This window comes from Oryza glaberrima, chromosome 2 (assembly GCF_000147395.1).
Source record: "Oryza glaberrima chromosome 2, OglaRS2, whole genome shotgun sequence".
Taxonomy (NCBI): domain Eukaryota; kingdom Viridiplantae; phylum Streptophyta; class Magnoliopsida; order Poales; family Poaceae; genus Oryza; species Oryza glaberrima.
Window position 1 is genome coordinate 13,004,258 of NC_068327.1, and position 25,556 is coordinate 13,029,813.

At 38.8% G+C, this 25,556-nt stretch overlaps 2 protein-coding genes across 2 annotated transcripts; one reads left to right on the forward strand and one right to left on the reverse strand.

The window, feature by feature from the left end:
- Positions 1-3,195: 3,195 nt before the first annotated feature.
- LOC127763025 (fruit protein pKIWI502-like) lies at positions 3,196-14,912 on the forward strand. The gene is made up of 5 exons (XM_052287596.1): positions 3,196-3,807; positions 7,727-7,826; positions 7,901-7,996; positions 8,086-8,166; positions 14,518-14,912. Exons 1-5 carry the CDS (start codon positions 3,284-3,286, stop codon positions 14,578-14,580), a joined length of 864 nt encoding a protein of 287 aa, XP_052143556.1. The 5' UTR covers positions 3,196-3,283; the 3' UTR covers positions 14,581-14,912.
- A 91-nt stretch (positions 14,913-15,003) lies between these two features.
- Positions 15,004-17,000, reverse strand: LOC127762515 (uncharacterized). The gene is made up of 4 exons (XM_052287027.1): positions 16,647-17,000; positions 16,134-16,326; positions 15,660-16,046; positions 15,004-15,053 (listed from the first exon to the last, which is right to left on the reverse strand). The coding sequence occupies exons 1-4, from the start codon at positions 16,998-17,000 to the stop codon at positions 15,004-15,006; spliced, it is 984 nt and encodes a 327-aa protein (XP_052142987.1).
- Between the last annotated feature and the right edge of the window lie 8,556 nt (positions 17,001-25,556).

Genomic DNA, 25,556 nt, shown 5'->3' on the forward strand with positions numbered 1-25,556 from the left:
TAGTAGCTAATAGGTATTTTGGGATAAAGGGAAATATTTGAAAGGTAAATATATGTTTAAATTGGATATTCAAATAAAATATTAAAATAATAAATTTAGTATCAAAATGTAGATTTTGAATTTAGATGAATTTGGGGAATGGATTCGCCTCGTCGAGGCAAAGCTTATGGCGCGAGGGTTTGGCCGGCGTGTCTCTGGTGAATGAGATCGACGGCGGCCGGTGGTGGTTGCCATGGTGGGGAGAGAGAGAGGAAGAGCTCGAGGCTCTGTTGATGTGTGGAGAAAAGGGGAGGGCTCGCCTTCTATTTATAGGCGGCGAGAGGTTGGTTCGTAAAGGAGGAGGAGAAGAACGACATGGCGACGGCGGCGTGGAGAAGAGGAGCACGGCGGCGGCTCTGTCTCCGATTGGATGATGGAGTCGGTTCGGCTAGCGGTTGACGTCAGCGAGGTGAGGTGGCGGCTGACGTCGGTGGCAGTAGCGGTGGAGAAGGAGCAACAAGGCCGCACAGCGATGGCGCGTCGGCTTGGCGAAAAGGCGGCGGCGTGTTTGCATGCGCCACGCGCGCTCACAAAGGAGGGAGAGAGGCGCCTGCCTCTTGGGCCCGCTGGGCCAAGCAAAGGGGAAAAGGAATGGACTAGATTGAAATTTTTTGGCCCACAGTGAATAAAAAATCTTTTTGTATTTTTGAATTAGATTTGAAGGATGAAATTTGAATCCAAATTAATATTTGGAAGAAATTTAGGTGGCTAACTTTTGAGATGAACTTATTTTTAGAAATAGTTTTCAAAAGAGAGATTTCCTAATTATTTGAGTGCAATAATTTTGAGAGATGGAAACTGGTAGTATGAATATTTGAAGAAATATTTGTGGCTAATAGGGAATTAATTTGGAAGAGAGGAATAAAATAAAAATCTATTCTTCTTAGCACAAGAGAAATCATTCTGATATTTATAATACTGTTATTCTTGAACCAAGGAGGAAATTAAGCCACATAAATTAAATTGGCGGCTAGAGAAAAAGGAGGAATTTGGATAAGGATAGGTTTAGAATCAAAGGATGGGTCAACAATTAATTCAAAATTGGAATTGGAGGATTTTCTTGGACCATAATTCATAAAAGTAGAAAGGGTTTTCAAACTAAATTTCAATACAAGAATTTTAGTCGAAAGAAGGTTTAATATAGAATTCCATCAAGAAATACCTCAATTTAACCAAATATATTTCTCTACTACTTAAAAAATAAGAGATGCTTTCTTCATCGTCGAAACAAAAGTAATAGCGAAAAAAAAATAAAAAAGTCCGACTCCCGTCAAAACAAAAACAATAGCGAAAAATAAAAAATAAAAAAGTCCGACTCCTATATCCATTCCCTTTTAGAAACGAAAAAAAGTCCGACTCTGGATTGGTGAAAAAAATTGATGAGCCGAACTGAAAATCTGTTTAAAAAATAGAACCTACAGGTCGAGAGCATTTCATTTTTATATGATTTTAATTTTTGGGTTTGTACTTTTGCATTTAAGTCCCTATAATTTTTATATTTACATTTGAGTCCCTATAATCTTGCAATAAGATATTTGAGGTCGTTTTTGTTAAAAAAATAATAAAAGAGAGAAAACAAAGGCAGAAAGGTGCATAAAAAGAAAAAGAAAAGCCGCACAAAAAAGAAAATAAAGAAAAACAACGATAACAAAAGTCTTTTTCCCCTAAGTGGCCAAAAAAACTGTAGATCCGAATAAAAAAAATCTGATTCATATAAAAAGCAAAAAAAAAGTGGTGAAAAAAAAGGCTAGAACCGATTCCTTTAAAAACAGGAAAAAAAGTCTAACTCCTATAAAGGCGAAAAAATCCGAAAAAACATCTAAAAAAGTTCGTCCGATTCCCTAAGAAAGTGGCGAAAAAAATGGTTCGTAAAAAATAAAAAGCTGGTTTGTATAAAATAAAAAATGCACGCAAAAAAAAAATTTGGAAAGGGCGAAAAAAATCCTATTTCTAACAAGTATATATCTCTTCTCTATCTCTAATCTAATCTAACTATTTAAAAAAAAGAAAATACACGAGAAAAAAACGGTTAAAAAAACGCGTGAGGCAAAAGTCAGAAAAAGCTCAAAAAAACACGCTAAAAAGGTTTTCCATCTTCAATAAAAAAATAAAAAAACATGCGAGAAAAATTATTTCCATCGTCGGTAAAAAAATTTTAAAAAAACATGCGAGGAAAAACTGTCAGAAAAAACATGCCATTTCTAAAAAATGGTTTTAAAAAACCACGCAAGAAAAAATACCGTCTATTAAAAAATAAATCGCTCTAAAAAAAACTATCAGAAAAAAACTAAATTGATGGACACTTGAGTCGAATAGGATTCATCGATTTTTTGCCATCTACTACACGGCTTTTATTTTGTCATATATTCTCCTGTATTAGAAAAAAGAAAAAAAGAACATTCGAAAAAAAATAAGCAAAAAAACGTGCGAGAAAACATGCAAAAAAACAAACGAGAAAAGAAAAGCAAAAAAAGGAGAAAAATATGGTTTTCTTTGTCAGTAAAAAAAGCAAATAAAATGCTAGGAAAAAACTGTTAGAAAGAAATACGCCATTTCTGAAAAATGGTTTGAGAAAATCTCGCAAGAAAAAAACATTGTTTATAAAAAACAAGCCGCTCATTAAAATAAAACATTGTCATTGACATGATTATGCATGAAAAACGTATATTATCATTAGAATGTTTTTACCCGTTGCAACGCACGGGTATTTTTGCTAGTTACATGAAAAATACGAAAGAAATTAAATAAAAGGAGAGGTTTTATGCGAGTTAGTTTTAGGAGGTCCCTCTAATTATATTGTCTTGGTTTAGGAGATTATTAAGAATATAAGAATCAGCATGATGCATAATTAGAAAATAATTAATTTTCGGGATGTTACATATTTATAACATCAATATAGTTTTATTAAATATACAATTGAATAAATTTTCATAATAAATTTATCTTGGGTTAAAAATATTACTATTTTTTTCTATAAAAGTAGTAAAATTTAAAATAATTTAACTTTGACCAAATTCAAAACGTACTGTAACCTGAAACACTGTACCAAAAAATTCGGTTCAAATAGCCCCCCATGTTCCAAACAACCAATTGGCTCCTACCCGTTATCTTTGTGTTTCCATCCAGTGACCCCACCTCATCATTCTATATTTCTATGATTCTATCCCCTCCAGATTTATCGGCGCCTCAAATCCCCAGTCGACCAGGGTGCTCCCCAACAAGAATCCCACCGCCGCCGGTCGCCATGGCTGCGGTCGCCAACACCGTCACAACCCTCCCCCTCCTTCCCTCCCCTCATGCCTTCGCCGTGCCCGCAATGGGCTCGCTGCCCTTCCTCCGGCGCCGAATGCGCTCCCGTCGCCTCGCCGCTGTCCAGCAGGATGCGGCCGTCTGGACCCCCGCCCCCGTCTCCTCCTTCGGCCCAGCCACCGCCGACGGCTCGCTCGTCCACTTCTCCGTGGACCTCTCCGACGCTACCGACCTCGCCGCATCCTACACCACGCCGGGGCAGTATCTCCTAATCCGCGTCCCCGGCGAGGATGAGCTCAAACCGGCGTTCATGGCCATCGCCTCGCCGCCTGGGGGTGCCGCGTTCGAGTTCTTGGTCAAGACCGTACCTGGTACCACGGCGGAGAAGCTGTGTGGGCTCCGCGACGGGGTCGTGCTGGAGCTTGGCGCGATAATGGGTAATGGGTTCCCCATCAGCAGGATAAATCCGCCCGATGAGGCGCAAACTGTGCTTCTCTTTGCTACAGGGACCGGGATCAGGTGATTGCTTCTCTCTCTGATGAATGCTTGTTTTTGTATATATGCTGAGCTGAGTTTAATGTGGTTAACACTGCAATAGTCAGTTGTCACACATATTGCTTTATTAGTAGCATTTTGCAGTTTACACATAGTGAAGCTTTTAAAATAGTTCTGAGCTATAACAAATTTCATATGTTTAAGCTTAGAGATATCGCAATGTTCTTCAGTAATTTTGAACATGTTGTCACCGTAATGCAACTTGTTTCTTTTGATGTATCTCATTAATCGGACGACTCATTTACTTACTATAATCCAGTTTGCTAAAATAAATAAAGGCTGACTTAGCGGAAGAATGCAAGATGAGAAAATAACAGTATCGTCGAGCAACAGTATCTCTAATAATAACCGTAGGTGCTGACATAATTGTGTTATCTATTACTTATGCATATAAATCAAGCCTAGAAAATTAGTACCTCACCTTTGGTTCTTTCCTTAAAAAATGCCTTTTGTTTTTGTTTTGCTAAGGATCAAACATTCCTTACAGATGAAATAGATCACAAAAGAATTACCTATATGAAAAATTAACATGAGAAATGGATGGTATGTGTACGAAGATTAGCAATTACGTTATACTGCATTACATACTTTTATTTAAATGGCATGTTTACTACAGCAGTATGGTGAGGCAACGCACTTTGCCTTACAGCATATGCAATGTGACACAAGTTGAGATGGCTTGTTAAACAGCATGTGATCCTGGGCCTGTTGGGGCACACACCCTCTGGCCACCATCCCTCGTCAGTAGTCATGCCAAAATTTGCAGCGGTGGCTAGGCGGAAGAAATAGCCAAACCTTAGTTGTGTTGACTGTTTGATTGCTAGCCTTGATAAACCATATCAAGATTTGGTTACAACCGATATCTGGGCATGACAAAATGTTTGGCATTGAAGGATTGGGTAGATAGCATGCTGTTTTGGCAAATAGGTAGGGTAGCAGGTAGCCTTTGGCTTGAGCAAGGTAAAATGCCAATATGTATATGACTATGACGAATTGGTGGTTCTACCTTCCTTCTATTACTCTCTATGTAAAAAAAAGTGAATTTTCTATGACTGGACTGACTGGGCTAAGTTATGAGAAATAGATTTTTCCTAAATGGATTACAAAATAAATACTTTTAGTTTAGAATATATGATCTTTTAAGCATTAGTACTAAATAAACCAATAGCATATTTCGTGCATCCAATCACCACCTTCCATGTCAGCCCAGCTGCCCCAGCATGCTGATTGGGCAGCAAAAGATTGTGAGCTGTTTGTTTCCCATCGAATGGTCTGCAGATTGGCTAGTTTTGGCTTAGTATTACTAATTTCCTTTCGCATGCCAATTTTTTTAATAAGCCAAATAGTGGGCAATTTCCTTTGGCTTTCTCAATTTTTAGTACGAAATATGTATAGGTTAATCAGCACTCTTGGTTTTGTTGATCTGCTTGGCCATCACCCCCCATTTAGCCCCAAATATTCTTGTAGGGAAACATGTAAGAAAGTAGGACTTAAGCTAACTTAATATCATGTAATCAAGGGTTTAAAAGAATCATGATTTTCATGTCTTAGTCTCATGGCCCATGGGCCCAAAATGGCGATGGCAGTTATCATGGAAGATATCGTATTCTGTGAAAGCTAAGCTTATAATATAGCAATACTTTTTCTTCAAGGGAAAACTTATATCATATGTCACTACTTGAAATTGATTAGGAAAAGTAAAAAAAATAGTTTTTACATATAAAGCATGTAAAACCGAACATTAAACTAATTTGCCAGTTTAATATCTGTTCATGTGAAATTTTAAGAGTATTGAAGATTCAAAGTAGTCTCTTATTCGTAAGAAGCCATAGAGGCAAACATAAAGTAAAGCAAAGAAAAAGAAAATTAAAGAAAAACATTACTCCCTCCTTCCCAAATTGATCATCATATTTTATGCATCAAGACCAATGATAATTTAAATCACATCAATCAAGTCACCATGAACACATTCTCCCACAATGCATGCATCGATTAAAACATCATTCCAGTTAGAGCAAGTTTAATAGTATAGCTAACTACTAGCTCCATATCATTTATAGCCAATGTAATAGCCAATTCATACAATAGTTGCTTACAACACTATTAATACATGATCCTACACACTGTATGTCTTGGAGTCTGTGCTGCAGCTGGCTACAGATCTGTAGCCCGCTGCTCTTCTCTCTCTTCCTTTATCTCATTAAAATATGTTTATAGCTGGCTTATAGCCTGTTATTGTACCTGCTCTTACACCTTAGCATGCACACATTCTCCTATGCTGTATTAATTGTATTCTGATGAAATCTGTGTCCATGCGGTTATATGATGATCAATTTGAGAAATTTTGAATTCCATTATGTGATGATCAATTTGGGAAGGAGGGAGTAGATGCCAATGTTAATGTCTCATAGCTGCCTGTGGGAATTCACTTGGATATTTGTTTTACAAAATCATGAGCTGCAATTAGGAGTTCGATCGTCTTAGTTAGCATGCGAGTTCTTTTAAAGAGATTTCTTATACGACTCCTTCTGTATTTCTAAAAGTGAACGAACTTAAAAACCGACTCAAACACGGATGACATACCAAAGGACCGGCATAAACATCTTCAATTTTTATAATAGTAGAGATTAAATAGAAAAATGCATTTGTACTGTAGTAGTAAAGAGAACAATGCATAAAGTTAAATAGATAAATGCATTTGTACTATAGTAGTAAGGGTTCTGCTTTCTCTTTCTGCTCCTATATGTTTTTGAATGGTTGTACCAATTTACTGGACCTAAAATGAACTATTGCTTCACATTTGTTAGAATATTGTGAGAATGTTTAGTTCCCTTTCCTCACCATCAAAGCAAACTTAGTTAGCGTTTGGCAAGGACATGTACATGATTTTATTTTTTTTTTTGACCAAGGGCATGAAGCCCCCATTTCCATTACTAGAAATGAGCATACTACAGAGTTCTTTCATACAAAGGAAACAAGGACTACCAGCAAGCTAGTTTTCTGAGGAAACTACATCCAAAATACGGTTTTCCAGAAGACTCCAAACCAAAATCTCCCCTATGACACAAAGGACTCAACTCCCTGCAGTTTTAAAGTAAAGCTAAGACACCTAAGAATCCAAAGACCATAGCAAGGCTGCAGCCACCACAGGTCTTCAAATCTAAGCTGACTTCACAGTCCAATCCTTCTTGCGCCTCCTCTCAATCCATACTTGGAATTGAAGATCTCATTTGCTACCTGTCTTATGAGTTTGGCCCCCAATAGCAGCCTTCTTTGATCTACCTCCACTTTCTGCAAAGGAACCCAAGATTCAATCCAATGGCAAACAAAGAAAACTACATCAGTTGGATCATTAGGAAATTTTTTGTCAAAACAAGCTTTTTGTTCCTTGTTTTCCAAATAGCCCAAAACACTGCAGCCACCCCAGTGACTACCAGATTTTTAAGTTTTTTCCCAAACGCAGAAAGCCATGTGCCAAATAACTGATTACTGTTCAGGATAGGTCCCAAATTAAAAGCACACATGACAATGTTCCAGATCAACCTAGCAATAGGGCAATCGAAAAAAAGATGTTGGAGTTTCATGATAGTTTCACTAACATGTACATGATGTTAGTTGGCGTTTGTCAAGGACGTGTATTTTGTTTGTAACTACCCAAGAGCAGGAAAAGGTTTCCTTGCTTCTAAGGGAGATCAGCATGCTGTTATCTTATTTGCTGGATAGGAAAGACAGGGCTAAATATGTCTTGAATGCTGATACATCTTTTACGATAATTTAGTCTGATTCCATATTGTTGCTGACTGTCTGGTTTTGGTGATCAAGTATAGTCTGGCATCCTTTTGATGGAATCCTACCCGGGTTAATTTGTATGTTAATCATGCAGTCCGGTTCGGTCACTTATTGAGTTTGGTTTTGCTGCGGATCAAAGAGCTGATGTACGACTTTATTACGGTGCCAGAAATCTCCAAACAATGGCATATCAGGTTGAGACTTGGAACTTTCCTTCATTCTGCTCTATGTAAACAATATCTTCACATAAACCTTTTCTCTCTGGCAGGATAGGTTTACAAACTGGGAGTCAACTGGGCTTAAAATAATACCGGTATTGTCACGAGCAGATGATAGTTGGAAAGGAGAACGGGGATATGTTCAGGTAATATATGAAAACTCCAACATTACTATAATCTTGTTATATGTTCATAGGTACATACAACCTTATATCATATCATTTTCATTTTCCAGGATGCTTTCTTGAAAGCCCAGAACATAGCAAATCATTTTTCTACTGGGGCAGTGCTCTGTGGACAAAAACAAATGTCTGAGGCATGTTTATCCTCTCTTTTTTTTTTTTACTTTTGCACATTCCTATTGTTATGTGTGCTACAGGTTACAAATATTATGTTTGGTTCTTCTGGCCAAAGAGTTGAAACCTTAAGGATATATTTCAATACTGTGCAGTAAATACTCCAAAAGTGAACCTTTTTTTTCCAGGCCGATAGCTATTTGTTCCCAAAAAAAGAAAAATAATTTACACTTACTGTAGCAATCAAATGTTGCCCTGCACTTTGTAGCAATCAAATGTTGCCCTGCGCTTAGTGTAGTTCCTAGATTCTTATCATAATTGTGATAAACCCAATGCTGTCTGTTGCAAGAAATATAGCTATATCAAACCACCACTAGCTCTTGCACTTTATTTTGTGTGCTCAGATCTGTATTACATCTTGAGATAAAGCTAATTTGATTCACCCTGAAATTTTATTGAACTCTGCAAGTTGCAGTCAGGAGCTAGTAATGTTAGTTTGCAGACTTATGAATTGGAGTATAATCCACATCATGAAGTGTCCAATACATACGTTTAATCAATATAAAATTCAGATTTGGGTACAAAATGCTACTCTCCATTCCACAATGTAAGATGTTTTGGTCTCTCCATCACTCGTCTATATTTACTAACATCCTTATGAATTTAGACATATATGAAGCACATACTTAGATCCATGCATGAATCTATTCAAAACCCAAAATGTCTTATATTGTGAAATAGAGGAAGTATTATACCATCAATGTGCATGTGGTAAGTAAAATTTTAAGTAGATTGAATTTAGTTCAACTATAATCATTATAATATTATTTATTGAGAAGCAAAGCTAAATATTTGTTGATATTTTTATATATATTATAATAGAAAACAATGGTTAAAGTTATTTTTTTGGAGACCATGTCATTGTCCAAAACGATTTGTGGTAAGTTGATGTCATCTTCTTTGGTGACAATAGATGTATCTAGGGGTTGGCAACGGAGCGGGGCGGGTGTGGATTGGACAAGAACAACCCCAGCCCCAGGGTGAAGAGTGGGGCGAAATCAGTCCCTGGCCACTCTGAGGACGGAAGTGGAAGATGAAGCGACACATCAGAGGAATAGGAGGTTAAGGCCAGCCATCAGCCACCGTCGACCACCACGCTTTAGGATAGAGGAATATGAGGTTGAGGCCAGCTGCAGTGTCGTAGGAGCCCTGGCCGCTACTTCATCGGGATACAGAGTCAAGGTCAAGGGATAGGTCCGCAACGACGAACGTAGCATAGTGGTTTGGCTACATGCGTTCTAGTGCAGATCAAGGGACACGATGTCGAAGGGGAGGTCTGCGATGGCGGTGTGGGATGGATTTGTGGGGACCGAGAGATTGACATAACAGGATAGGGTTTTCTTGATGGGCTTTTGTGGAGTATGTATTTTCTCATCTCCTATGTATACGGGGCCTTGCCGATCACCGTGGATGAAACATATAGCCCGCCTCCGCCCCTCGGAAGCAGTAAGTGCCTCACCCCGATCAACTCGTGGGTGAGAAAATTGCCTAGGCCCTAGACCCAATGGAGAAACTACCACCCTTAGTTCTATCTAGTTCAAGTTAGTATTGTTAGTTAAGAAAGCGGCACTACGCAGATAGCTTAAGTTTCTAACGTAAGTACGACCTTCTCCCGTGTTAATGATGTGAACATTTGTTTTCAGAGTAGGGTTGTGGTTGGTTGCACCACTTCTCTGGAGTAGCACAATAATGTTACCATATGCTTGAGCGTGATGAGGAGTCCTTCATGACCTCACTTTTTAGATAATATGCACATGGACCACGAATGTGTAACAATCTGTTGGCAAATTGGAATTACTCCACCTAAGAGGTTTAAGGAGGAATATGCCAAACAACCTCCATGTGGCCATGTGCCTCACTCACACTTTCCAATGGCGTTTGATAGAGGACATCACAGCCAAACCAGTTGCGAAGCCAACTGCGTCCAATGAGCCACCTTCAATGCTTACAGCAATGCCCTAACAGGGCGCTAGCGACCCTCACCCCCAATGTAAGGCCTTATGTCTTGGTCCAATCAACTCACCCAAAGAAAATGGGGTTAATTAAATTCATGCCATAGCAAATTTCACGGTTTGGAAAAATAACACTACTATTTACCTATTTATAGCCATACCATTGCAATACATATAAAATTGGATTCATGCCACTTTGTACACTTCAGGCCCGTTTTGAAATGTTCTTTTGCTATTGTATTTTCATAGTGACCAAAATACCCCTGGTCCCATTTCTCACATGGGACCCACATGTCAGATCCATCATCTTCCTCCACTCTGCCTCTCTTCTTTGGATGAGCCATACCCATGGGGGTAGTACACAGCGGAGGACTCGTCCACCTCGACCGTCACTGCCAGCCAGCCCCTCGCAGGCTTGTCCGCGCGCGCTGCCGGAGCCATGGCTGAGAGTAGTAGCAGGATCAGGCCGACAAGCTGACCGACCTGGCCGCTATGGGAGGAGGTCTGCCTTTGCAGAAGCACCCTGGACAGGAGAGGAGATTTGCTAGCTCCCGTCATCTGATTTGTCCCTTTCCCCTTAATATTTTTTCAGTTTTCTAGTTTTCTTCAGAAGCTACCGTATTTTTTTTTAAGTTTTCTTCAGAAGATACCGCTGGTTGGAGCTTCGTTTCCACCGCACCTCGAGCCTAGCGGAGAGCACAATGCAGGTCGCGGCTTCGTCGGATGCTACTATCGTCACTGCCTCCACTATCAGGAGCCGTCCCTGCAAACCATCGGAAGAGCTTGTGGAGAGAGTGGGAAGAGGAAGATTGGGAAGGGTGGAGGAAGATGAACCTGACAGGTGGGTCCTACGGGGATAGGACGAGGGGTATTTTGGTCCCTATGAAAATACAGTAGCAAAAATACGTTTCAAAACATGTTTGAGTTGTATAGAGTGGCATGGATCCGATTTCAGATGTATTGCAGTGGCATAGTTAAAAATAGGTGAATAGTAATGGTATTTTTCTAAATCGTGAAATTTGTGATGGCATGGATCTAATTAACCCAAGAAAATGACCAATCGAACCTAGGCGGCTATGTTAGAATTGCCTAGGAATTTTGGTCTCATCCACCACTACATCGCCCATGGTGCTGTACTATAGAGAGTTGGAAGAGCCTTGTAAGCCAACCGAGGACATCTAGGTATCACTTAATGTTATCATCATCCACACAAGTAGAATAGTTGCTAGTCTCTATCAAGGGCACCTCCATTGTGTTGCACTCATGGTCTACAACTCACACAACTATGTGCATGAGACAATGCGTGTAAGCTTGGCATCACTAATAACAATTGGGTGACAAGCACCTGGCTTAGCAAAAGGGTGACAATTCCTCTTGGAGGATTCGACATCGTCAATGTATAGTTGTTTAAAATGTTGTCACATGTATGGAAATTTGATGGCTCGCCCATGTCCTTCTAGTGGCAGAACCATCTCGACATCTCATCACCTAGCATGGCTTAGAGGCCACACCATGTGAGCTAAATACCTAATCCTCTACAGCGATAGATCTTATGGTGGTTTTGTGTGGATACTACAAAACGTTTATCTAGGATTACGACTTTGTTTAGCTATCCAAGCTTGTGAAGGAGTTTTTTGGAGGACCAAAGGCGAGCGTACATTCCAACCTCTTAAATTTTTTGTTGATCACTAGCTTGTCTTGTAGATCCTAACATCAACACACTTTCTGCAGTCGATTGTGACACCTTGGGTCTAGACTTCAGTTAGATTCTCCATCAAGTTGATTCCCTCCTTGCTTTCTTCAACAGGGCAGACATACCTTAACACAAAGTTATTGTCCTAAGAGTGAGAGTTGATCCAACTTATTAAGGTTGTCTTTAGTAGTGAAACGCTCACAGCTCTGTAATTCCAATCGATATGAGCAAGGATGGTCCAATTTTTCTGTTAGTTGATGATACCTACAATTTGGGAGAGAAGTTGATGACCCGACTACAATTGTACTAGACGTTGTATTGCACCTTAGCGATCTATACACCTCTCCATCTGTTGTTGATCTTACCTGGTCAGATCAACCTTATTTCTGCAAGTAAATCGAAGAAACAAGGAAGAACAAGATTAAAGTAATTTGATAATACAAATAGGAATTCAAGCTCACGATAAATCGAACACTCGATAAGGTGTGGTTCCGAAGACGAGTAATTAGGCGGTCTGGCAGACACGTGCAACGCAAGGCAAAGTAGCAATGACTAAATTAATATAAGAAAACCCGAGAAATACTGAAGGTTACCTAGCTATTTAAGGAGATGGGAGGATGACCTTGGGATGTGTAGGGTTGTGCTCCACATGATTGAGGGGCACTCCACATGGGCCCCACTTGGACCGAGGTCCTAGTCTCCACACAAAATTATAAGCATAAAGGCTCATGACAGGTGGCACAACACCATCTTTCTTTAATTGTGGCCAACTTTGATGGAATATAGAGATGATGCTAAATCTGTTGGAAAGAGGACTCCAAGAGCTTTCGACCAAGTACTTATGGGCCTGAAAAGGAGCCCGTATGCACATTTGGCAACTGTTTGAATCTAGCATTGTTGTGTGACTTGATCTCGATGTCTCCTTGTTGACCTATGATGTGAGAATTGTCACACATCAAGCAACAATGATGTTTTCCATAGTTTTCACCTACCTCTTAGCTTGAAGTACATCTAGGATCAATGCCTCTCCACAATCCCACCAAATAATTAGGTAAGCTGTTATGCTTTTAGGGTAGAGTATAGGCAGGCCTCGATGCAATATTGTGATACAAGGAACATGTAATATTAGAGCACGGTCGATGGTCTCCTACGGCACCGTGGAAAGTTCCATGTGCCAGTCGATTGATAATTTCGCTAACTTGTTGGCCGACACCATGGTATGACGAGGACACCGAAAAGACCTTGCACCAACTACAGTTGCACTTTTGCATGTGTCCACCATGCACAGGCGGATCCAAGGGTGGTCCCGGGACCACCCAAAAAAAATCCTAGCCCAATGCATATATATACAAAAATGAATTTTTTTTGGGGAAAAAGAAAAAAAGCACCCTTATTAATGCATTTTGATGCACATTTGATCAATTTATACTCCTAGCTTCGTTATATTTAGGGTTTTTTAAAAAAATATATATTGGTTGGACCACCCATAGAAAAACCTAGATACGCCACTGCCAGCATGCGACATTTGTTATAGGACTTTTGTATAGGCGGATATCATGTGGCAAAACAATAATATAGAACACCTCCACCCCTTTAGCCTCATGCAACCCCTTCAGGAGTCATCTCTAATGTAGGTGCATATCCCCTTTTTGAGGTTCTCCGAAAGGTGAATGTTATGTATGCCGTCCTACCGTCAAGGACTGGTTCTTGAAGTGCGCTCACATCATTGCCCTTGAACGTCCTAATATAGCTCCGCCCCAAGTGCTTTCTTGTACAACATCATCCAAACTACACAGTAGCGATTCATCGCCCTTGACCATCCCAATATAGCAAGCTCCATTGCAAGGGCCTTGTCCAATGAGATCGTCCAGCTACAGAGTATCCCGTTATCTATTATGAGCAAAAGGGATCCCATCTTCACCAGTGCCTTTTAAGAGGATCTCTTCCAGTTGGTATATGTCATGCTACACATGAGCTTTGCCTTTTATCCCCAATCCCATTGGCAGATGTACCTTTACTGCGTCGCTGATGATCGGCCCACAGTGAGTTCACTGAATGCCCTGTGCTAAGATTCGTTGCAACTCATTTCTAGACAGCTAAGCATTCCACTCCATTTCGGGTCATCTATGGTAAGGACCTGCTAGTCCTTCATGTCTATGAAGCTGGTTTTGCTTGGGTTGTGGCCATCTTCAATAGCATGATAAGTTTCTGGTGGAGATTGCAGCAGCTGTGGTAGGCTCAAACCACCATGGTGTTTCAACACGATGGCCAGCACTGCGATGTCGATTTCATTGTCGATGAGATTGCAGCAGCTGTGGTAGGCTCAAACCACCATGGTGTTTCAACACGATGGCCAGCACTGCGATGTCGATTTCATTGTCGATGAGTTTGTTTGGTTCAACACACAACACTGGCCAGCCTGCTCTTGGCTACCAATACATGGGTGCAAGTGGTGCAAAGTTACAAATTAGTTTGCGGTTTGCCCGTGCACTGTACGGATTTTCGATTGTACAGATGAATTTATCGGTCTTTGTTGTCTTGTTCTTTTGGATGGCAGTTTGGTACGAGTTATCTCATTAAGTTCTATCGTTAACTAAAATCCGATGAGTTCCATTATTCCCGTTCATTAGTTGTATATGATGATGATGATGTATTCTGCTTCACAGGAGATCACATCAGCCCTTGTAGCAGATGGTGTATCACCAGATAAAATCTTGACCAACTATTAGCAAGGATTGGCGAGCCTCCTGTAAAGCTCAGTGCTTCCTTTGGCCTCAAGATGTTCTTTTTTCTGTTGTATTTTAGCTGTTCTCGTCCTATAGTTTTTTATATTTCTCAGCACATAGATATGTATACATTATAATCATTCTTCAGAGTATGGCCACCTTTTCAGGCCATGTAAGCATTGAGCTCCAGGCTTATTTGCAGTTATGCGGTCCCTTGCGGAACTTGCAAATGGCAGAGTAACATTTGGCAACTCTTCGGCTCTTGTATTATTGGCAAGAGAACATGGTGGTGTTTGGTTCAATAATGTTAACGTAAACGTAATTGGGAATGCTTCCACCGGTAACCGATTACGTGCTTTGTCTGGATAGTTGCTGTAACGGATACCAATTCATTCGCGCTGTTTGGTTAGGCAGCCAGGTAACAGACTAACAGGTGCAAGCAAAACATGTGTCGGTTGAGAAATCAAATTCTGAAACTGATACACAACGAGAAAATACATAATATGGAGACTTCTGTTTGGATGCAAATGCAGTGAACAAGCACAACACTGTCACTTCTATTTGGATGCAAATTTTGACAGCAAGAATTCAAGACAAAAGATAATATTTTGCAAAATATAATCAATGGCACACCTTCAAAATTCAATCGATAAAGGATTGGATGAACAATTGACATGAGTGAAACTACCAGATTAGTTAACAAATAAGCTAGGGTAGTACTTTTGTCTTAAAAATAGGACAGTACTTTGATCACAGAATATGTACAAGGAATTGGTAGAAAAGCTTTGTTTTCTTGAACCACTTTTTTATAGGTGCAAGCAAGCAAGAAAGGCAAAGGCACATACTCCAGCTAGGAGTAGTTTGGAGTGAATTATGCCTCCTTAGGTTAATTCCTATGGCATTGAGCTGGACAGCTGGACCCATACATGCATTATACTTGTTCATGGTTTCAGACAAATAGTATATAAGGCAATAAAAGGTATTTGATGCGAATTTGTTCACAGTAAAATGCAATATGCTTACAATTAATGACCTCAAAATAAAGTATGTAATACAACATGCAAATGTGTATAGGGAATTACCAGCAAGTATTTTCAGGACGTACTCCCTCCTGAGAGATTCTGGAAGAGCAAGAAGCATACTCATTTGAGCCGGCACTTTTACAAAAGCAGCTGCATCAGTGACAACTTCAGTTTCAGTCAATCCAAGCTTTTGACACTCAAGAATAGCTTCATTCTGAATTTTTTGTAGTGGGTCCTCCTCAGCCATTGCCTTCTCTTGGATCTCAGCTTCATGTTGCATAGATGCCACCATTGCTCCCACATGCTTTGTAACATCCCTCAGATCACCTTGAACATTGGCAAAGACATCCATAAAAGGGTCACTTGACAAGGTATGTTTCAGTTTGTTGCTGTCTTTCTTCCACTTCTTAGAGCTTGAAGCAGTTGAATCGATGCTCCGCCGAGGTGCAGCTGAATCGATGATCCGCCGAGGTGCAGCTGAATCGATGCTCCGTCGAGGTGCTGATGAATCAACGCTCCGTCGAGGTGTTTCTCTAGACACTCTCTCTTCATCCTCCTCATCCTCTTCATCTTGAATATCTTGAACAATTTCTTTCTCCATATTAGCAACAGCCTCACCAAAACCCTCTGCACCTTCTCCAGTAGCAATGTCTTTACCATAAATTGCAGCTAGTATATCATAGTGAGGGAATGCTACACCATACAGACCCTTTGCCTCATTGTTTTTCTGTAAAATACAAAGAATGACACAAAATTAAGGTCATGGTTTAGCAAGCAGAAGAGAGACCTATGCAGCTACTGTGACATCAAAAATGCAACAATTACATGAAAAACACAAGAGAACATATTTATGAGAGAGCATACTACAAGAAAACCATAATGTTGTCTTCGCAAACATTTCAAAGGAATTTTACATAGCCGCTTATTTGGAACAAAATTTCAGAAAATATCTTACAGTTAGTTTCACATATTTCAATTCAATGCACTAATGAATCAATAAATAAATTTTGTATTCCATATAATTATATAGTTAGTTTGATGACTTACCCTGCAATGATCATCGTATTGTTGTTTCTCACATTGTATCATCTTTCTGTTGTCATCCCAAGAAAAGCCACTTTTGGTTAGCATCACTTCAATTGCGCCAAACTTGGTCCTAAAGTGTCTTACTCTCGACTCGATGTGCGGAACAGCAGTAAGGCCAGAATTTGGCAACTTCTTAGCAAGCACGTTCTCTAGAACTTGGCAGTATCCATTTTTGAAACCCCCTTCTGATTTCCAGCTTGGATCTAAAGCAATCTCGAACAGTGCCTTGATCAATTCCTCATCCTCGAAGTACGTCCAAATCCTCTTGTTCTTGCCTCTCCCACGCACAATGCTTGAGCTTCCAAGATGCTCCATAACTGCAATATTAGAAATTCAACAGAAAACTAACATCAGTGAGCGTCCATAGTTGTACCAACATTTGTTTTTAGTTCTGATTTGCAATCAATTAGAAATTCCATTTAAAACACAAACCTCAATGAGCCCTATAGCTATTATACATCCCTTGAGCAGGAGTGTTGCGAAAATTCGTCCAATCATCAGATGTCGAAATAGCTGAGATAAACTCAGGTTCAGCGAGTTCTCCCTTAAGTATATCCGACAGTATCTCATCCTCATCCTCAAATGAATCACTAGACATCTTTTGCAAAATTAAGTTGTGCAATAGAGAACATTGAGTTTTGATAGGAAAATAGGATGGAGACATCAAAATCGCCCAACGACCCTTTAGTCTTCCAAAAGACCTCTCTATAATATTTCTAGCACTTGTGTGCCTCATGTTAAAGTACTCCTCTGCACTACATGGTCGGTCAAGTGCTGTGAAACGACCTAAATGATATCTTTGGCCTCCGTAAGAGGCTAAAAAACCATTTGCATTTGTATAACCAGCATCAACAAAGTAATAGCAACCTTTAAAAGTGATCTCTCTTTGTTAGTTCATAGATTGAATGTAATAGAGAGACATCTGCTCTTGGGTTGGTTGAACTTGTTGTAAATATTTCTTTATATTTTAATTAATTTTACTATGGGGGCTTCCCCTACAGTGTTTCCCTAAAAAAATAGCAACCTTTAAAATTAAAAAAAAGAAATATCAATATAATTCAGGCTGTGGAGTGTCACACTTCAAAATAAATTGATTGGAAAAAAAACTCGCCTTGAGGGACACGAAGCCCATCCGGCCTGTGAATTGCATCACGAAGGACACAGCCATCATGTTCAGAACCCTCCCAACTGGGTAGTAAGTAAATGAACTGCATATCGGGTGCACAAACACCTAATACATTTGCAACAATGTCTCCTTTTCTTGACCTATATCTTCCTTTTATCCTGGTTGGGACAGTTACTTTTATGTGTGTACCATCCAATGCACCTAGGCAATTCTACAATCTAGAACACCACATCAATAAAATATTGTACAATTAATAGTGGTGAGATGTGATTTTTTTTTGAAAGGAAATGTGATTTATTTTTTAGAATGGGTTGCATTGAAATACTTCCATCTATCGTTGGTTGTGTCCTCAGGTATAGGTTCTGGCTTCTTAAGGCCTTGTTTAGTTTCCAATTTTTTTTCCCAAACACGTCACAGGTTCTGGCTTCTTAAGGCCTTGTTTAGTTTCCAATTTTTTTTCCCAAACACGTCACATCGAATCTTTGGACATATGCATGGAGCATTAAATATAGATAAAATGAAAAACTAATTGCATAGTTTGCATGAAAATCGCGAGACGAATCTTTTGAGCCTAATTAGTCCATTATTAGCCATTAGTGCCACAATAATTTACATGTGCTAATGATAGATTAATTAGGCTTAATAAATTTGTCTCGCGGTTTCCAGGCGAGTTATGAAATTAGTTTTTTCATTCGTGTCCGAAAACCCCTTCCAATATTCGGTCAAACGTCCGATGTGACATCCAAAAATTTTCTTTTAGCGAACTAAACAAGGCCTAAGTAGAAGTTGATGAAGCTTCAGAACAGCTAGCAATCATAAATTGAAATGCCTACTTACAGTCTCTCCATTTCGGTAAAAAAAACTTTCCTATTGTTCTATTCTTTTAAATGGTGAGATAGTATATATAAGAATGAAGCTACTGATCCCTCCGACGTCTCTAAGCATGTCACATAGAATGCGAAATGTCCTCCTGTCCGTTCGGAGCTCGCTTATACAAGCAATATCACTCTCAGTATAAGCAATATCACTCTCACGAATAAGCTGGAATAGTTTTTCACTCCTAAGTTCTCTAATTTTGATCCTCCTCTCTATTTTCCAACATTTTCTCTTATATGAAATCAAAAACAGTACAGCAACATAATATTACATAAATATGACAGCAATCATCATATTTCTAAGCCCTAAATTTCGGCTCTTGTATTATTGGCAAGAGAACATGACTAACCTCATTGAGCGACTTCAACAGGGTAATAGCCATTGCCAGTTACCGATATAAAAATACAACTATCGGATCATTCTTAGTTGTATTAGAGCGAATACAGTAAGACGATGTAAGCGGACCATTAATATCGCATTAGATCTGTGCTCAGCTAGCAAAGGGAGGAGAGTTGAGAATAGATTTGTCTCCCTACCTCAGATGGCATGGTAAAACGGTGAAATTGTAGCCCAACTTAACACGAGCCCTAACAAGTTGTGGGAGAGTGGTGTGCTAGATATTAATAGTGTGGCATCTATACCTTACAATTTATGTTTATATTACTAGAACAGATGATATGTCAACTTTTGTAGCTACACGATAAATATGTACTTAGATTGGCAGGATTTTCACGAGGAAATGTGATGTGGACAAGGGTTCCCGATTTTCCGAAAGGTTCGGATAATCAACGATTTGGTGGAGTCGTGACACAAATCGATCCGACTTCTTAAACGAGCACGTTCTTGAGCCCCGCAATCGCAGCACCACGTCTCCTCTGATTATCAACAGTGCCGAAACCCGGTTGACCTCGCCGAGAAGGCTAATCCCTGCTTATGAATTGAAGAACAAAAACAAGAACAAGAAAGAATACAACCAAAATTGCAGATGAATGATTAAGCTCACAAGTTGGGGTCTTACAACCGATCTAGCGGCGAAACTATTCTTGACAGATTAATCTAAAAGGTGAATTAGGAATTTATCTGGTAGGAGATGATAGTCTTTTCCCCTGGAGATGGAAAATTCGTCCACCCGGTTTTATTAATTTGCAAATTCTTCCTCAGCTAGTCAAAAAAATGAAATTGGCTGATATCATGACGATATTAGGTAGTATAGATATCATTATGGGAGAAGTTGATCGTTGAAATGATAATAGACAGGGTACAGGTAGAAGCTATCAATTCTTTTTCGAACTTGGAATTATTAAAAGAAGTCTATGGACTGATATGGATTCTACCCATTTTGACCCTCTTACTAGGAATCACAATAGAAGTACTCGTAATTGTGTGGTTAGAAAGAGAAATATCCGCATCGATACAACAACGTATTGGTCCTGAATATGCTGGCCCCCTGGGACTGCTTCAAGCTATAGCAGATGGAACTAAGCTACTTTTTAAAGAGGATATCTTGCCATCCCGAGGGGATATTCCCTTATTTAGCATTGGACCGTCTATAGCAGTCATATCAATTTTATTAAGTTTTTTAGTTATTCCTTTGGGATATCGCTTTGTTTTAGCGGATCTTAGTATTGGTGTTTTTTTATGGATTGCCATTTCAAGTATTGCTCCTATTGGTCTTCTTATGGCAGGATATAGCTCAAATAATAAATATTCTTTTTCAGGTGGTCTACGAGCTGCCGCTCAATCTATTAGTTATGAAATCCCATTAACTTTTTGTGTCCTAGCAATATCTCTACGTGCGATTCGTTAAAATAGGATCTTTTTCCTCTGAAATTCATTGAATATTTATCCTCCTTTTCTTATTCTATATTCAGGTTAGTAAGTTAAACTAGATAGCTATATGAGTGAAACAAAACTGCTTATTAATTTGTAGTAAAAAGAAAAAATCTCATTTCCTATGTACAAGAAAAAATGGAAGTAAACATAAGCGGTGTAAATTCTTTACCTCAAGGTTGAGATTTTTTGATTAGTCATCATATCTTGAAGCGGGCAATAATAAGGGATTCCTGATACAGAAAGTTGTAATCATAAGGGAATCCATCAAAAGTTAGTGAGGGATTAGAAACACTAAATTACATAAAGGATTAGTAATGAGGGAATCTAAAGCATTAGATATTTTTCCTCATAAAAGGAATCATAATAAGGACTTGAAATTGGTGGAAATGAGCAAGTAGTACTTTCTTCGAATTCTGATCCAAAGTATGTTCCCATTCACTTGTTAAGGAAATGGCTATCAAGAACGAATTAACCCTTTATTCCTTTTTTCTCTTTAAATACCCCTCGGGGAAAGAAGAATAGGACAAAAGATATGGAATGCAATAAAAAAAGATCTTTATTTATTCTTTCCATCGTTTATCCATATTCATACAGAATTCTTCATGAACTAATACCCAACTCTTTTCGTTTATTAATTGTTATAACGAGTGTTTTATTCCAAGATTAAGTTATTGCTGAACTCTTTTCGTGTGGCTTTGCGGTGTCAAGGTGACGGCGGTGTGCGAGATGTGGAGGTCAAGGGAGGCAGGGACGAGATGGTGGCACGGACATTCCCGGTGATGAGCAGGTTGCCCTCGTTCTTTCGTTTATCTTCCGGACTTATGAGTAAACACTAAACACAATGCGTTTGTCCAGAGGGCTGGTAGCACTAAACTACCATTTCTTTTTTAGTTGTTGCCATGTTGGCATATTCATGTCATATTATCCTATTTGTGATTTCTGACAGCATCTTGTGGATTCAGGGCAATTATATTTGATTATATTTAAATATGGCGTTGCTATTTTCCAGTTGATAGTCTGATATTGTGCGCTTGTATACCCTTCTGGAACTTCTGGTTTTCGGATTCATTGGTTACATTTTAAGGGCTAATATGAACTATATTGTAGACAGTACAAGTACAAGTCAATGTATGAAGCAAGTATGCACCACATTGTGTGAAATGTTTATTTTATTAGGTTTTAATAAAGGTGGTAGTTGAAATGGGTCGGCTTATCGAAGATATTACATTGAAAAGTAGAGTGCGGGCACGATACTCCTGAATATTTATACAGAAGTAAAACTATGCTGCCTTCGTTGTAGAATATTGATGCGTAGTACCATAAATTTGATAAGATTAACTACATTTTAGATCAGAGCGAGTAAAAATTTATGCCCATTCCGATTTTTATGGAAATTATAGGAGTTTTATATGATTCCAACCCATTAGAAAAGAATATTCTATAGATCACTTTGAAACATAAGATTACATATTATTTTCTATTTTGAAACTTCTGATATTAAATGACAATTCTACATAGAGATTTTGGAGTAGATTCATTAGGTTGGCATGCTTGGGGAAATTTTTGTCAGCTACAACTTTTCCTAGAATTCGAAGTTCTCTTAAATAATTTAGTTTTTTTATTCAGATTTCAAGAAGTTGTAGTTGTTAAATCAATAAAATAAATTAAAAGTCAGAGGTTAGGAAAATCAGATTCTCATTAGCTAGATTTTTGCTACCCTAGATAGTCTAATTTTTTTCCCTTTGTCTTCCGCAATGGGTGCCCTCGCCAACCACAACTGTAAATTCACCTCATACCTGCATTATCTTTGTTGATAGGCACTGATTACTTCCAATCATGTGGGTGCCCATTTAGTTGCAACAAGTGGCATTGAGGCACAGTTATATCTGCAGATTATATAGCTTCAGGGTCAGTACACAGCTCAAAATATCTATTTTGGGCGCTCTGCATGAGGAATATGATCACTAAAACATTTGAGCTATTCCTATGTCATGTTACTGAGCAGTTATCAGATATTTGACAAGAAAAATAAGCAGTGATATATTGAATATTGTTACCACCTTACTTTTTATTTTTTTGGGTTAGTGATCAGGTCGCTGAGGGCAGGTGCATACTTAATAAAATGATACTGCATTATGCAAGATCATCAGTGCATGTAGTGCTTCAGTGTGGTCACATGTACAGCATAGAGTTGCCATAACATGCTAGATTATCCTCTGGGAATTCTACAGTTAATTATCTTGGTTTCCTCATCAGCTTTGATAAGACTTTGCTTATTTATTTTAATTAACTATTAGATTAGAATAGTTATGTAGGTGTGAAAAAAATCCTTGTGATGGCAGATTTGTTTTGCTTAACTATCTTATCCTCCAATCCTTCTTTTGATTTAGGGGATGCACTTGTTATCTGAATGTATTCACCAGGCAATTGATTTATTAGAGGTAGATTGTTACATGATGACTACTATGAAAGACAGTATATATGCTTTACTGTTGTTCTGAATGTTTCCCCTTCTATCACTACAGCAGGATGGTAAATGCAAGAAGCCAAAGGGAAGTATAAGGTTGTACTATTGGGCTTTTCATGCATCAAGAGGTGGGTATTCCTGATCATTAGGTCACTGAACTACAGATTTGATAGTTAATTCTCCCACTGTTTCATGTTGAAAACCACCACTTGAGTTGATTTATGGTGGCCCTTATTCCTGTTACATGCGAGTTTATATAAATGAAACTGTCTAATTCAATCCTTCGTATAGTTTACTGTCCTAGACAAATTAAATGTGTTCTGTTCCTTTTTGCATGTGATTCTCTGGCTAATTACCTTTATTCAGCCCATATCCTTCCACCATACAGTAATTCATGGCCTGGATTTTCTACAGCTTGTATGGATTTGGTTGTTCTATATAGTGCAGTGAAAATATAAAGTTTATGCCTTGTAACATCATCTATACAGTCAATGTAGTTTACGATTTAAAGGCTATGGCACCTTTGCGTAAGGGTTCCACTATTTGTTTGGCACACTGCTTCCAGATTAAAGCAAATATCTAGATAGGTAGATCAAAGCCTTTGTTGAAGGCAAGTGTTCCCGATGGGGAGATTTCAAGAAACTTGTGTTACATGAAGATCGGCGGGCTCTTTCTGAGGCAGTATATGTTAGGTGTATCCTGGAGTCCTTTTTACTGGAGATTATATGCACAAAATTCATCATAATTCACTTGCATACTAAATTCAGTGCATTGTGTTGATGCCTATAAGTATCACATACATTAGGCCCAACAGAATTTAGTTGAGTGCACTGCTAGGTTACCAAGATGCATATGCTGCAAAATAGGACACAATAACAGTTTAGCTTTTCTTGAGCTAGGGAATTTGTGTTCTACCTATGGTAGAGTCTTTGTTTGAGCTATCAAAGTAATTGAAGAACCTCTTTCGATCCTTGTCATTGTGTGTTGTTCGGGTTAGGTCCTTTCCCATTTATCTTCTTCGAGCCAGCATCTTTGTTGTCTTTTTTGCTTACCTGTGCGCTACAATTTGTGTGCTTTTTTGTTTTATATGCTATAGCATCTAGATCACGTTTATATTGCCTGCAGGTTGTATGGCGGATCCTATTTGATCGATTGTTCCCTTGCCTAACTCTGTCAAGGATAACAAGAATAATAGCCTCATTAAGGTATTCATCTCTCTCTCTCTCTCTCTCTCTCTCTCTCTCTCTCTCATATTATATTTTTTAGACAGTGGATAGAAATCCGGCTATATATGCTGTATATATGTATATATATTTTTTCCTCTGTGTGTCTTCTGAAGGGGCCAAAAAAATGTGCCTTGCAAAAGGAAGGAAGCAACAGTGGGAAGGGTGCAGCAACATCTAATGATCTAGAAAGAGAAGGAAGGAGGACACTAGACCCTAAGGTTAGTGAGTCAATCATCCATCCAGCCATACCTTTGATACATTTGATGATCTCCCTCCGCAGCACTTCAACAGCACACAAAAGTGCATAAAAAAGTAATTAGGAGGTTGAACGATCCCTGTCTGCAGGAAATAACCTGCATATTTTATGACTTTTTTTGAGACTGACAGCTTGATTGTGTGAATATGTGTGTGTATATATATGCACATTCTGCAGACACTGAGGAGGCTTGCACAGAATAGAGAGGCACCAAGGAAAAGTAGCCTTAGTAAGAAGGTTAGTCGGTCAACCAAGAAACTCAACAGCTTATTAATTCAAGCTAGCAGAAAGGAATCTCTCCTGCATGTACTGTGTGTGTGTGTTTCTGTATATATATGTGCTTGCAGAAACGTACAATACTTTACGAAAAGTACAAACATATATCCTAACAATAATGTTAGTGAAGATGACATGTACATGTTGTTCACGCAAGTGCTGTCATATGTGCTTTTGTTATCAACTTTATTTGTTTTGCTACATGCATGCATGGAGTGCTAGCTCGCGATTAAATGTGCTGACCGACTTTGTGATGCGGTTGTTTTTGGCTCTTTCTTTGGGACTTATGTGCTGAAGGACATAGTTATTTTTACTGGCTTTATTGTGAATTTGACCGGCCTACCAATGCAAGAAACATTATCACTTTTCATATGTGCGTTTCCAATTTCTTTATGGTCTCAGGTGTGAATTATATATTATGATGGTCCTGGCTATTTGAAACATGAGTCTTATCTTATGATGGTACTGGCTATTTGAAACATGAGTCTTATGTATTATGCGGTGAGTCTTATATTATTAGGGTGCTGGCTATTTGAAACATGAATTATATATTATTTCATTTCATATGTTTGTTTTATGGACACATACGAGCACAAGTTGATAAGTTCTGCTAAAATTTAATGTGGCTTTATATACTATTTGTATTGATGAGTATATATATACACTGCTTTATTGTTCAGGCTTACATTCAACAGTTGAAGTCAAGTAGGATTAGGCTAAGCCAGCTTGCACAGCAAGTTCACGTGGCAAGAGTACAGGTAAAAAGCTAGCCTTGAAAATGTCTGATTATTAGCATATTAATTATATCTCC